The following is a 20,478-nucleotide window of genomic DNA, read 5'->3' on the forward strand; positions in this document are numbered from 1 at the left end:
AACACACTACACATCTCATCAACAACAAGATTTTGCTCTTTTTCATTTGAAGTGGGCCAAATCACTTCTATTCAAAGTCAACTCATGAAAATTGCTGCTGGAATTTGATTCTTTTAATAAGCCATGTAACTTGCTATGATCCAAGGTTTTGAACAGGTGTGATACTGGTGTGTGGCCACAGCGTGCACATCTGATGCTGCTCAAAATGGTCCTCAGTGTGCTCAAGGAGCTTGTGTTGAAAAATTAGAGGGAACATTGGCTCCAGGTCATCCAGGGTGCAGAGCCCAGACCCCTGAGGGACAGGTGAGGACCTCCAGCCTCCACCTTCTGATTGGCTGCTGCTGCCGATGTCATCATGTCACCTGCTCATAGAATCTGACTAATAGAAACCTGCTGTTTTCTGCTGCAGGTCCCACTGAGGTTAATCTGGATTGTGTTTCAGAGTATGGGGGAGAGCATCTGCATATTTTTTGTAACGACGACATAATCATTATTTGGTATGAAGGACAAAACAATTGAATGACCACAAAGACTTTTCTGAGCTTTTATTGCTGTCATGGGATTGAAACCGTGCCAGTGCTTCAGTTGTGCTCTTTAGAGGTTGCCATGTCTTCAGTTGTCCACCAGATGTCACCGTCACTCAAGTCTTAGGTAAGACTTAACCCTCCTGTTATCACACACACACACACACACACACACACACACACACACACACACACACACACACACACCTTGTCTTCTCCTTCCTCCTGAACACACCAACCTGCTGCTCTCAGCACCACGAGGCCGGAAAGCGCCACCGGAGGTCCCGCTGACCCAGTGGTGTTCCACCGCAAACACAACAGGGTCAATATCATTATAAAGTGCCTTTGGTGTCCCCATCAGAATAACTCAGTCATCATGAAAATGCAGCAGAATAATTAAACTCTGAAGTCTTACTATAAGTGACCAAAGGTTTGCACACATATCAGTACAATAATATGTCTCTTAATGTGTTTACTTCATTTTTTACCATTTTATTCCTTTGGATGTACATGATTTTGGCATGTCTCACACGCTGTTGCTGACTTCAGTGTGTGTCATAAATGGTTAAATTATACTAAATCATTTTATTTTTTTTTTCATTATCTTACTGTCACAACAAGTTCATTCATTCATTCATTTTCCATACCCGCTTGGTCCCGAGCTCAGGGTCCCGGGGGTCTGCTGGAGCCTCTCCCAGCTGTCTTAGGGCGAAGGCAGGGGACACCCTGGGTAAGTCGCCAGTTCATCGCAGGGCCTCACAACATGTTATTTAATAAAACGAGACATTTTTATTATGTATATTCTATTTTCATAATAATATTGAACATTTTGTATGTGTCCCTGAAATTGCTGTCCACCCTGTCATTTTGGGCTAACTGCCCCTATAAGAAACCTAATGATGTTTTCAGTAACATCACAAGCAGCATTTTGCCTTTCTTCAATGGAGACTGAAACTGTGGCTAGTTGCAGAGTAAGTATTTACTCTTATTTTTCGTGATTTTCATCATTTTTGATGTGTAGTTTGATGTTGTCAAGCTTAACATGTCCACCCTGTCATAGTGAAATATCCATTAATATAAAAACCTTTCAGAAACTCAAAATATATGTGTTAAACAGCACACAGTCCTCTTGCAAACTGAATCATTTAGCTAGCTGTAAGGTCCACGTGTGCTAATTAAATGCTAACATTAGCCAGAAATGTCCACCCTGTCATTGTCCACCCTGTCAGCAAGCCATCCATGACAGGGTGGACATGGTTCATAACAGGAAGGACATTTGCATAGTTTAGGCCACATGCTGACAATGTTACACATATTTCAACAGCTATTAAAGACATTTTGTAACAGTACATGCTATACAGACTCCCAATTAAGGTGTTTACAGGAATATATTGAATTGTCTTTTTCAAGGTATGAGTTCCAAAGGTCCACCCTGTCATGTTACTGTCCACTCTGTTATTTTCATGATAAAAAAAAAAATAAAGAATATATTTTTATAAGTTAGCAAACTCTTTGTGTGATTCCTTTATAAACAAGTTAGGGCAAAATAGTATTGTTGGAAAGTTTGACCAGATATATTTGTTGTTAGATTTTATTTAGAAGAGATTCTCGCTGATTTTATGGAGAAACAAATAGTTTGCCAGAATTTCACAACTATCCAAATACGTTTCCCATTAACTAAAACATAGTGTTGAGAAAATGACTAAATAGAAAATACACATTTTATAATCACTATGTAATTTTAATGTATTTATTCTACTTTGAAATTTTCCATGACAGGGTTGACATATTTTGCGGTTTGCATGTACATTGTCTGCTTGCAGTTCATTTATAAAAAGTGTGGGAGCTTGACCAACATGCATTTCTAACAGCATAACATCTACTTAATACAATAAATGTGTAGTTAAATGGAAAATCTCTGCTTTGTTGGGGGGAAATTGGGAAGTCTCAAAGGCACCTTATAGTGATATTGACCCCCTTCCTCCCAGACTTTGTTCTACAACTCCAGCAATACCTCTGTTGATGTTTGACGAAGGTGATTTATCATTATATAACATATTTGATCCTTACCTGGAGCTGATGGCTTTGTCCTCTTTAAAGCTCCATTCAATTGTGCTTTAGTCAATGGTGCATTAATGAACTCCCCTGTTTCCCCTTCACAGCAACAAAGCTTCATTCTCCCTTATTGTCCTTTTCCCTTCTTCACTAATATTTTCTCAACTATGAATTCTTCCTCATGTTTTCACCAACATTGCAGCTTTTTCCTTCTCCCTTAGCGCTGTTTTGTGAGCCTCTTTTAAAACAGGCCATCTAAACTCCTTTTTAAGCCCATTCATTCTTTGAATCATTGCCCATATTCTTGATCTTTCTGTTTCCCTCCCTACTGAGTTACAAAACCTTTGCCAATACTCTTTCTTTGCACACTTTATGATTCTTCCTACCCTGGCTTGTGATCTTTGATATTCAATAAGACTCTGATCATTATGATTCTGTTTGAAGACTTTCAATGCCTTATTTCTGCTTTTAATTGCCTCATCACACTCTGTTGTCCACCATGGAACAACCTTCTTTCTTTGCCCAACTCCCTTTAACTTATAGCTTTCTTCGCAGCTTTTAAAATAGCTGCACAAATATATTCATTCAAGCTATCAATATCAAGACTTGGATCAATTTTTCCAATTTATTTATGACTAATGTGCCTAAATTTCTCCCATTAAGCACTACTAAATGAGCGCCTCTGTGCTCTCCCTGTATCTTGGTGTTGTAGATTCAATGCCACTTCTATCATTATTGGATAATGGTCACTTCCTATAGAGCTTTCCTTTATCACGTCCCAACAACATATAGCTGCCAGTGAATGTGATGCTAGCGTGAGGTCTAACGCTGATTCTGTCCCTGTTCTAACATCAACTATTGTCCCTCTTCCGTCATTAAGACACAGCAGATTTTTAGTCTCCATTCATTCTTCTACCAGCGCTCCATTGCTATCATTTTTACTGTCCCATAAAGTGCTATGTGCATTCAAATCCCCACTACATATCACTTTGCCCTCTAGATAATCTGCCAGTTCATCCAAGGCTTCTGACCACCTACTGTTAGCTGCATTATAAAAATGAACTCTTTTCATATTTGCCTCTTTTGCCCAAATTTCAATGACTCTATATTCCATTTGCCTTCCTTTGCCCACCACACTGTATTGTGTATCTTGTTGCATCAACATTACACACCCACCACCATTTGCCTCTCCTCTATCTCTACGCACACTATCATAACCTTCAATGGTCCAATCCAATACTGCTTTCAGCCATGTTTCTTGAATGCAGCAGATGTCTGCTGCTTTCTTAAAGTCTCTAATCAAAGCTTTTAGCTCTTGACCATTTGCTATTAGACTTCTAGAGTTGCATTGTAATATAATCAGTCTGTCTTTTCATTTGCTCCCCCTGCTTTCTTGTCAGCCTCCAGTTTTCTACTAATATCTTCCCAGGATGCCTCCCTCGTTCCCAAATACTTTTCAGCCCCCTTTACAATTATTCTCATCTCCTCTGTTTTGTCTTTGACTTGATCAGTACACTTTATTATGTAGGCCATCAACAAAACCAGTTTTCCAACCTCTAACGCCTCGTCCCCTTCTTGTCTTACATTGTGTTGAACCTCAATCATTTCCTCTCTTCCTCTTTGCTCATTGACTCTCTTCACTGCCTCTGCATAGCTTCAGTTGCTGGCTCTTTTAATTGGAGTTGCTTTTATTGCCTTCTGTCTATAGCTTGGCAACCACCATATGTCACCCTGTGTTGTCCCCCACCAGTGCAACATTTATCTTGCGCTCCATACACGTCAATCTACCTAAACATGCATACACAAGCAGGTGGAGATTTAATGATACTGCTCAAGAAAAAAAGGTGCATTAAACGTAGATGGACTTATATGGGTACGCATACAAATATATATTTATTAGTGGTGGGACTTGAGTAAAGAAAATAATCTAATTAATTATGGTCTTTGTAATTGTTCAAACCTCTGACCTTTGACCTTTGGTCAATTCACTTCAGATGATTCTGTCACAACCTTTGAATTTAAAAAAAAAAAAAATGAATCAAAAATTGTTTTGTTTCATTAATGGCCTCCAAAAGTTTGGATTCACTTCAGATTGTGGTGTCCAGAGAGGAGGACAGCAGTCAGTCATGGTTGACCTCCAGTGCTCACGCAAAGGTTCACTGGAAGGCCAAGAACAATCCAAGAGTCCATATGTGGCACTGCAAGGTCCACCAGTGGCTTCTGGGATGTCTCTCCCAGTAACCACAGCAGCTTGTAGGGAGAAGCAGTCCGCCAGCCACCAGGCTCCACTGGGGTCAAATGTCGTGACACGCCCACACACACTGTGCAACACTGTGTGAGAGTGTCCACTTGGAGCACGACTGGTGTGTGGAGCTTGCAGGTGGAGGAGGGGCGGAGCCTCGGTGTGTCACTCATCTCCAGTAGTTGTATTTCTGTCAGCCACCACTAGATGGAGCTCTCCTCCTCATCCTCCCTCACCACCAGCTGCAGAGAGAAGAAGAGACAGCAGGAGTCAGGACTCACGGTCCTTGAACGCATCATCACAGAGACGTTGACTGTTGATGGAGATGGTGGAGTGACTGGTGAGAAGAAGCAGACTCTCAGTCACATGTCAAGTGTGGAACATATGAAGGTCATGTGACCATGGAGTGTTGGACTGATACTGAGGCCTGATGAAGATGAACTGATCAATAATTGAGTGGTGGACTGAGAGAAGAAGCAGTTTGGCAGCAGATGTTGGATGAATGAGGAGCAGCTGGACGTCACCATCCTCCTCTCACACTGTGACTGGGAACACTGGACCTCTGCTGTGGGATCAACTGGCTTTGGTGCTGGAACCATCATTCACTGCTTCCAAACCAGTACTGACCTCAGAGTCTTCAGTTGATAGTCTCTGCTGTGGACAAGATCCATCAGTGGCTTCACTGATGAAGCCTTCAGATGGTTGTATCTCAGGTCCAGGTGTCTGAGGTGGGAGGGGTTGGACTTCAAAGCTGAGAGTAGCCAATCACAACTGAGCTTTGACAACCTGCACCATCTCAACCTGAATAGAAAATAAATGATGGAGAGTTTATAATGATGGAGAGTTTTTCCAAGGTGTCATCACTCTGAACATCAAAGTGAAATGTCGACTTCAGAATCTGACACTACAGAAAATGTCACCTTGAAATTCAATCTCAGTCCAAAACTCATGTGTGTTGAAGTGATGTTTGGTCACATGACCACTGATGACCTTTTTAAATTTGAATGAAGTTTTCATATTTCTAGATGTCACGTTGATATGAATCAACCTTCAGTTCAATGTTTATTCAACATGTATGATGAACTGTGTTTGGTGCTGAAACCATCATCCACTGGTTCCAAACCAGTACTGACCTCAGAGTCTCCAGTTTACAGTCTGGACTCTGCAGAAAACCACTCAGCTCCTTCAATGATGAATCCTGCAGCTGGTTCCTACTCAGGTCCAGGTGTCTGAGGTGGGAGGGGTTGGACTTCAGAGCTGAGAGCAGCCAATCACAGCTGAGCTCTGACAACCTGCAGCCCTTCAACCTGAATAGAGAATAAATGATGGAGTGAGTGGAGTTTTCATCACTATATGAAATTAAAAATATTAATGTCTATAACACTGTAATGTCCATTAAACCAATCAGAAGCACAACAATAATACTGAAATAATGAATCACCACAATAAAATATTTTGTATCAACCTGTTTAGTCATGTGACCACTGATCAGCTGTTAACAATGTTGGAATTCATTGATTCATTTTGCCTCAAAGGTTCAGTGTGTAAAATCAGTGCAGATTAATTGCTGAAAGCTTCATATGCAACCATTCTTTCTAGAAACAGACAGAAGGTCAAAGGTTGTGGCCATCTTGCACCGCCATGTTTGTAGGCGGCCGGTTGGGAAGATCAGTTTGAGAGACGGTTTCATTTTGATGGTTGGAGGCTGGAATCCTCTAAGAAAGCAAATGCTGAGAACAAATGGTTATTAAGTGACTGAAATGCAGTGGAATCTTTTCTGCATCTTGCTCATCAATACTGAACTGACTGAGATGATAGAACCTGCATTGACCCTTGACCTTCTGCTGAGTCCAGTTGGATCTATCTACAGTATCTAAGTGCTCATACAGGTGGCTCATGCTAGCGCTAGCTGAAAATCATGCTAACACTGGACTGTCTGCTGTGACTATGACTGATTGTGATGCTAATAGATGGTTGTAATATTTGTATTGATGGAACTTTATAATTATACAGAGAACTAGACACCTTTGCTGTCAACCACATCCTTTATGATGCTGGAAGGCCACCGTAGTTCACTGGCAAGAAGGGGAGAGGGAGGGAGAGCCAGCAAGTAAGCACTGCAATCTGAAATCTGACCACTAGATGGCATGATTTTACAAACTGTACCTTTAAACGCAGTTTCACTCATTTCAAACACAAACCAGTGACTGCAAATTGAATTTCCAACAGCAGTGAAGTGAAAATCATGACAACAATAACAAGAGTGATACAAGATGTAGAGTGAAGAGGGTGAACTGACCTCAGAGTCTCCAGGTTACAGTCTGGACTCTGCAGAAAACCACTCAGCTCCTTCACTCCTGAATCCTGCAGCTGGTTCTGACCCAGGTCCAGGTGTCTGAGGTGGGAGGGGTTGGACTTCAGAGCTGAGAGCAGCCAATCACAGCTGAGCTCTGACAACCTGCAGCCCCACAACCTGAATAGAGAATAAATGATGGAGAGTTTATAATGATGAAGAGTTTTTCCAGGGTGTCATCACTCTGAAAATCAAAGTGAAATGTGGACTACAGAATCTGACACAACAGAAAATGTCACCTTGAAATTAAATTCTCAGTCCAAAACTAATGTGTGTTTAAATCATGTTTGGTCACATGACCACTGATGACCTGCTTTCAATTTCAAACATGAACAGAATGAAGTTTTCATATTTCTGGATGTCATTTTGATATAAATCAACCTTCAGTTCAATGTTTGTTCAACATGTGTGATGAACTGTGTTTGGTGCTGAAACCATCATCCACTGGTTCCAAACCAGGACTGACCTCAGAGTCTCCAGTTTACAGTCTGGACTCTGCAGAAAACCACTCAGCACCTTCACTCCTGAATCCTGCAGCTGGCTGTTGAAACTCAGGTCCAGGAGTCTGAGGTGGGAGGGGTTGGACTTCAGAGCTGAGAGCAGCCAATCACAGCTGAGCTCTGACAACCTGCAGCTCTCCAACCTGAATAAAGAATCAATATTTGATTTCTTCCATGGTGTAAATGTCATATTAAGAGTCATTTCTCCCTGTTGATGATCCAGATGTGCAGCTGTTGGGATCACTGAGTCATTCCCTCAAACGAGTCATTGTGCCAGTGTGTTGTCAACACAATAACAACAGCAGCGTGTCAGTCAGTGTGCAGCCAATCAGCAGTGAAGATGGAAAATAATCAGTGAGTCCTTTGTATTCTTGTGGCTGTTTTCAGTCATCAGAGTCTCGTTACAAGTCAAACACATTCAAAGGACAAGATGAAGAAATACTGCTGCACTATTAATCTGCCTCTAATATTTCTTCACAGGATCTTCTGCTCAGTCATGTGGCCTTCATCACCAATCAACAACTTCCATTGAGCTCCAAAGTGACTGGAGACATTTTCCACACTTTCTTCCACCATCCAAAGTCTTTTTTGGCTGCAGATTGTTGACATGAAAATATCAACAACATCCACTGTGTCTAGATGAGTCTTTAATATCTGCTTCAAAGTCTTCACACTGAGCAGCGTTACACACCAGTTGTCATCTGCTGACACACACTGTCCACCAGTAGAAAGCAGGAACTGACCTGAGAACTTCCAGTCTGCAGTTTGGACTCTGCAGTCCAGCACAGAGCAGCTTCACTCCAGGATCCTTCAGGAAGTTCTCACTCAGGTCCAGCAGTGTGAGGTGGGAGGGGCTGGACTGCAGAGCTGAAGACACCACTGCACACTGAAGCTCTGGGAGTTCATGACTGAATGAAGGAGAGCAGAGTGAGAAGTTGCTGCTTCCATCATCATCATCATCATCATCATCATCATCATCATCATCATCATCATCATCATCATCACCATCATCTTCATCATCATCAACACCATCATCACCACCATCATCATCATCATCATCATCATCATCACCACCATCATCATCATCACCATCACCACCATCATCATCATCACCATCACCACCATCATCATGAATGATTGAATAGTTGATTTTGGTTGACAGTGTAAATTCAATCAATCTTGTGCAATCAACAGACAACAATGAAAATGAAGCTTCCAAAACAAATGTGCACATTCTAAAGACTCACAACAACAAAAACATAACAACTGTGTGAAGGAAAAAGCAGCATGCTGAAGCCCAAGCTGATTCTTGCCTCTCCTATACAGTCCATAAGATTAGCTGGAATAATTAGTCAGACAAAATCAAAAAGGAAAAAAAGAGAAACTCAACTCAACAAAATATGCTTAACATTATTCTTCATCATTGACTCACAATTCAATCATTTATCCTCATCATCATCAAGTATTTTGCCCTTCAAGATTTTTTCAACTCAACAAAGAAGCACACATTTTCAAATGGTCACTGATCCCATTCCAAAATGGAACTCCCAGAAAAGAAAGACATCTATATTTAACAATGCTTCTCACCTTCCATCATTCAAAGACACTCAACCCTCTGAACATGGATTGATTTTCTCTCACTTTAAAAAACTTAGAATACTGAGCGCAAGATTTTCATTCTTTCCTGGAAATAGTATTTCTAATGTTTTCAAGCCCACTATATCCATGAATTGGAAGATCTTTGACTCTATCAATCATTGATTTGTACTTTAGGGAACTTTATTGATTATTCTGACAACTCTTTTCTGTAGTTGAATTATTATGAGAACTATTTAACCAGGTTTGTCCCTTTGAGATCCAAGATCTCTTTTACAAGAGAGACCATGTCCAAGAATGACAGCACATAGACTTTCAACACACACACACACACACACACACACACACACACACACACACACACACACACACACACACACACACACACACACACACAGTGTTTATGTACCTTAAACATACCACAGCCTTCCTGCAGTTCCTCACAGCTGGAATCAGTCTCAATCTTCCCTCCATGGTTGTGTTGTACTTGCTGAGGTCCAGCTCCTCCAGAACCTCCTCTGACATCTGCAGCATGTAGGCCAGAGCTGAACACTGGATGGCTGAGAGTTTCTTCTCTGATCTGTTCTCTGACTGCAGGAACTCTTGGACCTCCTGATGCACTGACTGATCCTTCACCTCCAGCAGACAGTGGAAGATGTTGATGCTTCTGTCAGGAGAAACATCACCAGTGTTCATCTTCTTCAGGTTGTTGATGACCTTCTGTAAGGTTCCTGGATGGTTGTCAGTGAGACCCAGCAGGCCTCCTAAGAGTCTCTGGTTGGATTCCAGACTGAGTCCATGGAGAAAGCAAACAAACAAGTCCAGGTGACCGTTTGGACTCTGCAGGGATTCCTTCATCATCCTCTTCAGGAACTCATCCAGGGATTCTCCAGAGTGACCATCTTCTGTCATATTCCTGTTGGTGTGACAGTGGAAGCTGTACACTGCAGCCAGAAACTCCTGGACGCTCAGATGAACGAAGCAGTAGACGGTTTTGTGGAAGATCACACTCTCTCTTCTGAAGATCTCTGTACAAACTCCTGAGTACAAAGTGGCGTCAGTCACACTGAGACCACACTTCTCCAGGTCTTCACTGTAGAACATGATGTTTCCACTCTCCAGATGTTCATATGCCAGCTGGCCCAGCTTCAGAAGAAGCTCCCTGTCAGCCTCCGTCAGCTCCTGTGGACCTCCTCCATACTTGTGCTGCTTCCTCTTGGTCTGGACCAGCAGGAAGTGTGAGTACATGTCAGTCAGGGTCTTGGGCAGCTCTCCTCTCTGCTCTGAGCTCAACATGCTCTCCACAACTGTGGCAGTGATCCAGCAGAAGACCGGGATCTGACACATGATGTGGAGGCTCCTGGAGGCCTTGATGTGAGAAATGATCCTGTTGGACACATCTCCTCTATCTCTGAACCTCCTCCTGAAATACTCCTCCTTCTGGTCATCGGTGAAGCCTCGTACTTCTGTCAGCCTGTCCACACATGATGGAGGGATCTGATTGGCTGCTGCAGGTCTGGAAGTTATCCACAGCAGAGCCGAGGGAAGCAGATCTCCTCTGATCAGGTTTGTTAGCAGGACGCTGACTGACTTCTTCTGAGTGACGTCAGTCACCAACTGCTTCTTCTCAAAGTCCAGAGCCAGTCTGCTTTCATCCAGGCCGTCCAAGATGAAGAGAAGTTTGCAGTCATGCAGCTGCTCTGCTGTGAGTTTCTCTAACGTTGGATGGAAAACCTGGAGCAGCTCCAGAAGACTGTAGTGCTGCTCTTTGACCAAGTTGAGCTCCCTGAATGACAGAGGAAGCACCAGATGAAGGTCCTGGTTCTCCAGGCCCTGGGCCCAGTCCAGAGTAAACTTCTGCACTGAGAAGGTTTTTCCAACCCCAGCGACACCGTTGGTCAGCACCACTCTGACTCTGAGTCCCTGCTGCTCAGGTGAGGCTTCAAAGATCTGGCTGCACCTGATTGGACGGTCGTGGAGGCTCTCCTTGGTCTTCTTGGTCTTCTTGGTCTCCAGCTGCCTGACCTCATGCTCTCTGTTGACCTCCTCACTCTGTCCCTCAGTGATGTAGACCTCAGTGTAGATGGTGTTGAGGAGGGTTTGACTTCCTGCTTCTTGACCTTCAGTCACACGTTCACATCTCCTCTCCAGACTGATCTTCTGCTGCTGTAGAAGCTCCTGCAGACCATCATCAGCCCCTGGAGCAGAGAAAAGGTTGCAGAAGAAAACATCAGTGTGACAGTGTGAGCATCATTTTCTCTCCACAACTTTTCAGCTGCTGTGGTGAAGCTGCTGTGTGACTGTTTGCTCTCAACGTCCCTCAGTGAATCTTCTCACTGGAGGTCCTGACATGATCTCAGAGGGAGAAGTGAAAGAGGTGCAGGTGGACAGTCTTACTGTGATCAGTCTGGCTGTGACTGGCAGGTTGCAGTGCTGCTCCACACCCACCACTCTTCTTCCTCCTCTTCCTCCTCCTGTGGATGGAGCCACTTTGATCAACTTGTCACTTTTTAATTTGTTTAAAACTTTGTTTATTGAAATTCTTCATTTGGTCTTTGACATGAACTTTATTTTAATCTTTGGCTCTAAATCAGCTCCAATTCCCATGATGCTCTTCTCCCAGTCTACCCAGTAGAAATTATTTCATCAGCTCTGCTCAGTTTTCAAGTCAAAACTGGGTTGTGTTTCTCTCCAGTGATGCTTGTTTGGCTTTGGACTGAACTGGATTTCAACACTTTGAAATGTGAAGGAGCTGCAGTGGATCACTGGATCCAGTTCCACATTCTCACACACACACACACACACACACGCACACACACACAGTGTTCTCACTGTGTCTCAGGAGGTCCAGGTTCATTACTGAAGAGTGGAGGTTCATCTTTGGACCAGTCACTCTTCAGAGACTCCCAGCTGGACCCTGGAGACTCTGCTCTCTTTGTCCTGTATTGAACTCTGCAACACAAACATTGATGTCTGTGTTTAAAACATGATTCTTTCCTCAATGATCGGCTGAGAGTCATGAATAAATCTCCACACACTGCTGTTTCCAGTAGGGGTTGAAGAAAGAGGGTTGTTCCTCTCACATCAGGTTCCCGTTTTTTCCAGTTTTTCCAGATGACCAACAGTTTGAACAGTGAATCAAACAGCAGTTCCAGTTACTGAGTCACTCTAAGTGTTCTTACTGTGTCTCAGGAGGTCCAGGTTCATTACTGAAGTTGTAAGGATAATCTTTGGAGTTGTGACTCTTCAGAGACACACAGCTGAACCCTGGAGACGCTGCTGCTCCGTCCTCCTCTTCCTCCACTCGAACACTCATCTTGAGCTGGAGGTCAAACAGGAAATGAGGCAGGGAGCTCAGAACAGTCTGACTTCCACTTGGGAGCGAGAGAACAGGAAGAAATCACCCAGACTGAAGTCACATGCGTTACATTGAATGCGTTATTCAGTCAGTCCGGACTCACCTGCTGCTGCTACTGCTGCTGCCTCCACCCAACATGCAGCCTCCCAGAGAACAACTTGGACTTTGAGCTGTTCTCCTGATATTTTAGATGCTTGGATTCCCTGATAGTGTTTCACATGACGCTGTGTAAAAAATGGAAACTCAGTCAACATGGAACATCGATGGTGTGTATAGAATAAAATAATCCATCAGCAGTAACTCAATCTAATGTAGTGATTCAGAGTTTTTTCTTTCTCATGCAACAGAGATCAAAACAGTCCTCAGCTCCTCACTCTACAATGTGGACGCACAATCTAGAGTAGAGAAAACTGCACAAAGTATTTAATGAGCAGGAATTGCAGCCAACATTAGTTTTGAACCTTCAACAGGTTGAAAGTGTGAAGTATCATCAGAATCCTAGCAGCCTTTGTTGTCACTGAATGAATCCAGTGTGACTCCTTTGGTGTCTTCTAAAACTCTCCTCCACTGCAGAGACTGGGACAAGAGGAAATAACTCAGCTGACTGACATCACATCAATGTGGCGCCTTGGACTTGGACTTTGAGCTGCTGTTGATCTTTTAGGATTCCTGCTGCTCTGATCAGTCTTTCTGATACACTGTTTCCTGGAATGACACTACACTCTGTGAAAAGGCCAAAAAGTCCAGTAGTCATGGCACATAAACAGCCTGTGTAGAAATGAAATGAACTGACTTTGACTTTTTCCAACATAGAATGAAGGTAAAAACAGTTCACAGCCCTTTTCTATCCTAGTGAAAAATAACATCTGCCATATATTTTGAAGCAGATTCCAGAAAACATGAACAATAAACCTTCAACACAGTCAGGAGTTTTAACTGGAACACAACACTGAGAAAGGAGGAGGTCAAAAAGTCAAGACTGAAATCAGTTCATTAGGTTTAATGAGGATCATTGAGTCAGAGGACTCACCCTGCTGCACCGCTCACTGCTGCTGCTGTTACTGCTGCTGCTGCCTCGCCTCAAAATGGAGCCTGACACAGAACAACTCTGACTTCTCTTCTTGCTTCTGCCACTCCTCATTTTATGAAGACAAAGGCCAAATGGCACACCCATAAGCACGCACGCACACACACACACACACACACACACACACACACACACACACACGCCCATAAGCACACACACACACACCCACACACACCTGTAGCCAGAGGTGGCAAGGAACAAAGTACAAATACTTTGTCACTGTACTTGAGTCCATTTTCCAAGTATTTGTACTTTACTTGAGTATTTCTCTGACTTTTTACTTTGACTTCCTGCATTTTATACACAAATATCTGGACTTTCTACTGCTCACATTGAAAAAACACGCTGGTTACTTTTCTTTCTTCAAAGGATTTCAAAGATGCAAATTGTGTTCAAAGTCATTCACTCAGTATTTATTCTAGTTGCTGCTGGAAGAGTTTTTTCACCATGTGTTCATTTTTCTGTAAAGTCTGGAGTAGAACTGCCTGGCTGACTCTGGCTGCCAGAGTTCTGCCAACAGTTGCCATAACTTGTTGGCAGTCCATGATGACGGTGAGAAAAATGTGATTTCCTCTTTGAAGAGCTGCACCTGTTTTCTCTCTTTTGTTTGTCCAGCGCTAAATCACAACCAAAGGTGTCTCATTGTCCAATCAGAGAAAAAAACAACTGGGCCCCCAGAGCAGCAGGGGGCGACAGTGGGACGAGACCTGGAGCAGATCCATGATGAGAAATGACACTATTGAGCAGATCAGGACTAAAATATTGATCAGTCCAATACGTGGATTCTCAAATCAATACTCCAGTCATCTGAGGCCTTCCATTGTTTCTCTGGGGTACAGCCAGATAGAAATGCTCAAACTCTGAATGACTGCTGCCTGCCTGCCTGCCACATCACACCAGTCTGTTGCACAAACTGTCCACTGCCTGGCCGCATCTGGAGCACAAGCTAGAAATCAGCTTTGCACTTCCTGCTGCTGCACAGTGTTCTTCTGTCTGATCAGCCCTTCTCCCCCTCAGGCTGCAGCTGTAGTGGTGACTTCAAGCTGACATCCAACATTAAAATGAACAGAATTACAACCTGTTAACAAGGCACAATAATATTGAAGCACCCTGCTAAAGTAGAGGTTGAGGGTGGACATGCTGTTTATTTTATATCTTCATATAATTTATATTAATCAATGAATTATTCATATCCAGATCCTACTGAAATGTTTGGAACAACACAAACTGAAGATCTGATCCAGATTAAAATTAGGATTGGATTACATCATCTAATCCCATTTCAGAATCCTTCTTTCCCTTTTGAACCCGTTTTCAAGATTCCATCCAATCCGATAACCAACATCCAATCAGATTGCCTTTGAAGGTGTGGGTGGGGCCAGGCTGATGGTACCGACTAATAGCCAGGTGTTGATTTTTCAACATTAGGTGTTGATTATCAAGCAGGTGTTGTAATCAACAGCTCTGCTGAGTCAGCGGTTCATGTGTATTTCCAGGACAAAGGCCCCTCCTTCCAAGACTCAAAGGTCCAGATTTTAGACACAGAAGACAGATGGTTTAAGAGAAGAGTGAAAGAAGCCACCTGTGTCTACCTAGAGCGACCCTCTGTGAACAGAGAGGACTCCTGCTGCACTGCTCACTCACACTGCTGCTGCTGCATCCAGCCAACATGCAGCCTGACGGAGAAACACTTGGACTTTGAGCTGCTCTTGTGATATTTTTTGATTCTTAGATTCTCTGATCAGTGTTTCTGCTCCCACTTCCCTGAAATCACATGACACTGTGTTGAGTTGAAGTGCAGCCACGCCCCTCTCTGCCGGGGTGCATCAAGTGTGGCTGTGGCCCCCAGGAGCAGTTGGAGTGCAACAGGTGAAGATGGTCTGGTCCTCAAGGAGATGCTCACTCCATCAAAAGACAAGGTCAGCAAACATTGTGTCAGAAGCAGTGGCAGGAAAACAGTGGCAGAAACTGCACTCGGAGCAGAACACACTGCAGAACAAAGCAGTGATGGACAAATTAAGCTTGTGGGAAACATCCAAGCACTGGAGCCACTGCTTTGAAAATGGCTGAAAATGACTCCAAGCTGCAGTAACACTGCCCTCTGCTGGCCAAACACACACACACCTCAATGAGCAGCATTCATGATGCTGCATTTATTGTGGAGAAGCTTTGATGCTGAAGTATCATTGCTTTGATCACCTTTGACTTTAAAAAGTCTTGACTTGAAAAAACTCTCTCTCTCTCTCTCTCTCTCTCTATATATATATATATATATATATATATATATACATATATATATATACATATATATACATATGCACGTATGCATGTATACATATACACATACACATGTATACACATATATATATACATATATATACACACATATATATATATATATATCGATGGGCTTAGATGCTCTGCGTGGGTCTCGCGTGATGCTGTGAGATTCTCGGACCGTCGGCGCAATCCAAAATGGCGACACCCTGTCAGTAGTAAACAAACTTTACCTGACTATTTTGCCGAATTACATATATTTATAAAATAGATTAAAAACGATAAGAGATAAGAAGCCTGGAGGACGAGGAGAGCTTAGCCGATCTGGAAAAATATCTAGACGACATCTTCGACCGAAGAGTTATGGGGAAGACGGGCAAGACGCCAACGCCAACGTCAACGCCGTCTTCCAAGCGAAGCCGTCGCGAAGACTCCCCCGGAACAATTTCACCACCCGGCAATTCCTCGATTGACATATTATTGTCGATCGAACAAAGGCTCTCCAGCGTTGATGCCAGATTAAACTTAATGGAAACACTCCACAAGGAATTCCAGGCGATGCGCGAGTCGCTGGAATTCAGCCAGCAACAGGTTGTCTCACTAGCCGCAGAAAATAAGGAGCTGCGAGGGTCGGTTAAATCTCTCACTGAGGGAATGAGCCAACTCCCTAAAGACAATAAATACTTAAAAGAAACAGTCCTAGACCTCCAGGCGCACAGCATGAGGGACAACCTGGTGTTCTCAGGGATCCCCGAAAAGGCGGAAGAAGACCCGGAGAAGACGGTAGCGGACTTCTTAACGAAGCATCTGAAGCTTCCTACGGAGACCGTCAAGAACATCACCTTCCACCGGTTACATCGTCTTGGAGGGAAGAAACCTGACAGCCACCGGCCGAGACCCATCGTGGTAAAATTTGAACACTTCAAGCAAAAAATGCTGGTAAAGAGCCAAGGACGGGAACTTCGCGGAACCGACTTTGGAGTGAACGATCAATTTCCAAAGGAGATTCTGGATCGACGAAGAGTCCTCTTCCCGATCCGGAAAAGGTTCCTCGCTGAAGGCTCTAAAGCGGTTGTCGCGGTAGACAAACTGTTTGTCAACGGTCAGCTCTACCGCGATAGCAAGTCAACTCCGTGGTTGTACTAACCGTTCTCTCCACAGGCTTCAAGACAACAGGTAATATCGTATTAACGCAGCTTATGCCAACATTGTTGTCAATGAAAATCACGTAAGCGCCATTTCAGTTAAAGTATGACTTTTCTGCATCGAACTGATTCTCCCCCCTCAATATCCCTCCCCTCAAACTGCACTAATGTCTCTTCCTCACTTCTTTTCTCTCTGGTAACAATGTTCACCGTGACAGATTGCAACAATGTTTGTTTACATTGGCAGTTGTACGCGCGCACGCACGCACGCACGCACGCACACACACACGTAACACACACACTAACACATACACCACTCTAGGTCTATATAGTAAACATGACCTCCCTTAAGTTTGTCACTTGGAATGTGCGGGGTATAGGTACCAGGGACAAAAAATTTAAAATTCTCAACCATTTGAATTTTCTTGAAGCCGACATTGCCCTACTACAGGAAACTCACTTAACAAACACTACAGCACATAATCTAAAATCGACCCTTTTTCCAAACATCTACTCGGCGAGTTACAACTCGAAGCAGAGAGGTGTGGCTATCTTGATCAATAAGAGACTTAATTTCATTATAAATAGTACAATATCTGACCCTAATGGAAGATATATAATAATCAACACTAACATTGACAATAAAGATTACTGTATTGCTAGTATTTATGGCCCAAACGTGGATGATCCCTCTTTCTATCATGCCTTTTTCTTGTCACTCTCTGCACATGTAAACACAACACTCATAGTAGGGGGTGACTTCAACCTAGTGTTAAACTCTGATATTGATAGATCCAACACCTCAGCTAGCCAACGACACTCATTAGCTGCAGACACATTAAAACAGTATATGAGTGATTTTGGTTTATCAGACCCTTGGCGTTCAAACCACCCAACTCACAGAGAGTACACCTTTTTCTCTTCTGTTCACCACTCATACTCACGCTTGGACTACTTTATCACCAGCAACTCACTCTTGGCAGATATCCGGGAAGCCCGGATCCACTCCATCACTATTAGTGATCATGCACCTGCCTCTATCTCCGTCTCTACAAAGGCACCTAGAGCACCGATCTGGAATTGGAGGCTGAACACGTCATTACTCATAGACTCAGATTTTATAAAATACTTTAATAGGGAGTGGACAATATTCCTACAAATTAACGACTTGCATGAAACTCCTGTACATGTTCTATGGGAAACAGCTAAAGCAGTAATGCGGGGCAAAATAATATCTTACTCATGCCACAAAAAAAAAAAAGGAATTAGCTCTGGAGTCTGAATTAGTTAATAATATTAAAACATTAGAATCTTCATATGCCATCCAACAGGAAGAAGACGTGTGGAAAGAGTTATGCAAACTAAAAACAGAATTAGCCAAACTGACAGATAAAAAAAACAAGTTCCAAATGCAAAGATTACGCCTTGAAAACTTTGAATGCAATAATAACTCTAGCAAATTCTTAGCGAACCAGCTAAAGTCAAACAGAGAAAAAGCAACAATCTCCTCCATCAAAAACCTGGATGGCAAACTAACCCATAACCCAGAAGAAATTAACCAATGCTTCAGAGATTTCTACAAAAAATTATATTCCTCCGATAATAATCCTTCAGAAGCCTCAATAGATAACTTTCTTAACAGTATTGTGCTCCCTAAATTAAATCAGGAACAGGCTACTACAATGGACGCAGATCTCACTCAGGCGGAATTTGAAGAAGCCTTGGCACAAATGCCAGTAAATAAAGCCCCAGGACCTGATGGCTTCCCAGTATAAGGCACTTTGGCCTACTATTGGTCCGACCTATAATAGAATGGCTAGAGAGATCCTAAATACTGGACTTCTCCCATCAAACATGAATTCTGCTAACATTAGCCTCATACTCAAACCGGACAAAGACCCATCGCTTCCGACTAGCTACCGACCAATATCATTAATCAATACCGATCTTAAAATTATTTGTAAAGCAATAGCTAGACGACTAGAAAAAATTACTCCATATATAATCCATCCTGACCAAACAGGGTTTATTAAAGGTAGAGATTCAACCTCCAACGTACGTAGATTTATCAATCTGATAGATTATACTAACGCCAACAATCTACAAACAACAATTGTTTCGCTAGATGCAGAAAAAGCATTTGACAGGGTCAATTGGAGTTTCTTATTCTCAACACTACAAAAATTTGGTTTCGGGAATTCATTTATATCCTGGATACGAACATTATATAGCTCTCCGTGCGCCTCAGTCAGAACGAACAGCCAGACCTCTCAAAGGTTTAATCTGCAACGAGGCACCAGACAGGGCTGTCCTCTCTCCCCTTCACTATTTGCAATGTTCATAGAACCTCTGGCAGCTGCAATTCGGCAAAATGATAATATCAAAGGAGTCCAAACTTCAACATCTGACCATAAAATAAGCTTATATGCCGATGACGTATTGTTATTTCTTCAAAATACACAATCCTCACTTACTGAAGTTATCAGCCTTATTGACAATTTCTCTTGTATTTCGGACTATACAATAAATTGGGCAAAATCCACGGTGCTACCGCTTAATTGTAAATTTAAACGAACCTCTCTAGCACCATTGCAAGCCGGTAACATACGATACTTAGGTATCAACTTCTCTCCCAACCTATCAGACTTAATACAACTCAATTTGAGGAAAAATTGAAGAAAATAGAAAATGATCTAATTCGATGGAGAAACTTACCCATATCTCTTTTAGAGAAAGTTGCAACAGTAAAAATGATGGTTTTACCTAAACTAAACTACCTTTTCTCAATGATTCCCTATCAACCCCCTGCTCAGTGGTTTAAAACCCTGAACTCAAACGTCACAATATTTCTATGGAAAAACAAACCACCCCGTATCAGTCTGAAGACGCTTCAAAAAGCGAAAGATGCTGGGGGACTAGAATTGCCAAACTTTTATTACTACTATATTGCCAACAGAATAAAGTATATTCATAAGTGGTTCAACCCTAGCCCACATGATGTATCCTGGCATGTCATAGAACAAGCCTATTGTGGTGATATTCAGTTAGCAGACTTGCCATTTATCAGCACACCAAAACACCACAGCTGCATGAAAAGTGTTAATATAAGTCACTCTCTGACGGCTTGGATGGAATTTATGAAAATCACAGGTTAGGAATCAAAATTCCCTTCTCCCGTGCGGTCGTATGCCCATCTGGAACAATCCTGATTTACTACAAAATAAAAAAGCACTTAACTTCACACATTGGGCAGATAAAGGTATAACTCACGTAAAACACATAAGAGAGAATAATAATTTTAGACCATTTTAAGAGCTTGTGACACAGTTTGGAATTAACGT

At 42.6% G+C, this 20,478-nt stretch overlaps 2 protein-coding genes across 3 annotated transcripts in view; both read right to left on the reverse strand.

Annotated features, from left to right (window-relative positions):
- LOC142891186 (NLR family CARD domain-containing protein 3-like) overlaps positions 1-20,478 on the reverse strand; it is a 183,854-nt gene that overhangs the window by 27,573 nt on the left and 135,803 nt on the right. The window contains exon 1 of one of the 2 annotated variants that reach the window (XM_076030647.1): positions 12,732-12,898. The exons of the other annotated variant lie outside the window; for it this stretch is intronic. Coding sequence (XP_075886762.1) covers positions 12,732-12,766 — 35 coding nt within the window. The 5' untranslated portion in view covers positions 12,767-12,898. Of the gene's footprint in view, positions 1-12,731; positions 12,899-20,478 lie in introns of those variants that run through there. 2 annotated transcript variants of the gene reach the window in all.
- LOC142891174 (NACHT, LRR and PYD domains-containing protein 12-like) lies at positions 4,454-13,748 on the reverse strand. Its single transcript, XM_076030626.1, has 11 exons — positions 13,669-13,748; positions 12,453-12,592; positions 12,103-12,222; positions 11,668-11,744; positions 9,680-11,468; positions 8,418-8,582; positions 7,641-7,817; positions 7,121-7,294; positions 5,955-6,128; positions 5,449-5,622; positions 4,454-5,063 (listed from the first exon to the last, which is right to left on the reverse strand). The coding sequence occupies exons 2-11, from the start codon at positions 12,584-12,586 to the stop codon at positions 5,054-5,056; spliced, it is 2,994 nt and encodes a 997-aa protein (XP_075886741.1). The 5' UTR covers positions 12,587-12,592; positions 13,669-13,748; the 3' UTR covers positions 4,454-5,053.

Source organism: Nelusetta ayraudi, unplaced genomic scaffold (genome assembly GCF_046127955.1).
Source record: "Nelusetta ayraudi isolate G7.1 ecotype Tasmania unplaced genomic scaffold, CSIRO-AGI_Nayr_v1 ptg000028l, whole genome shotgun sequence".
In the NCBI taxonomy this organism is placed as follows: Eukaryota; Metazoa; Chordata; class Actinopteri; order Tetraodontiformes; family Monacanthidae; genus Nelusetta; species Nelusetta ayraudi.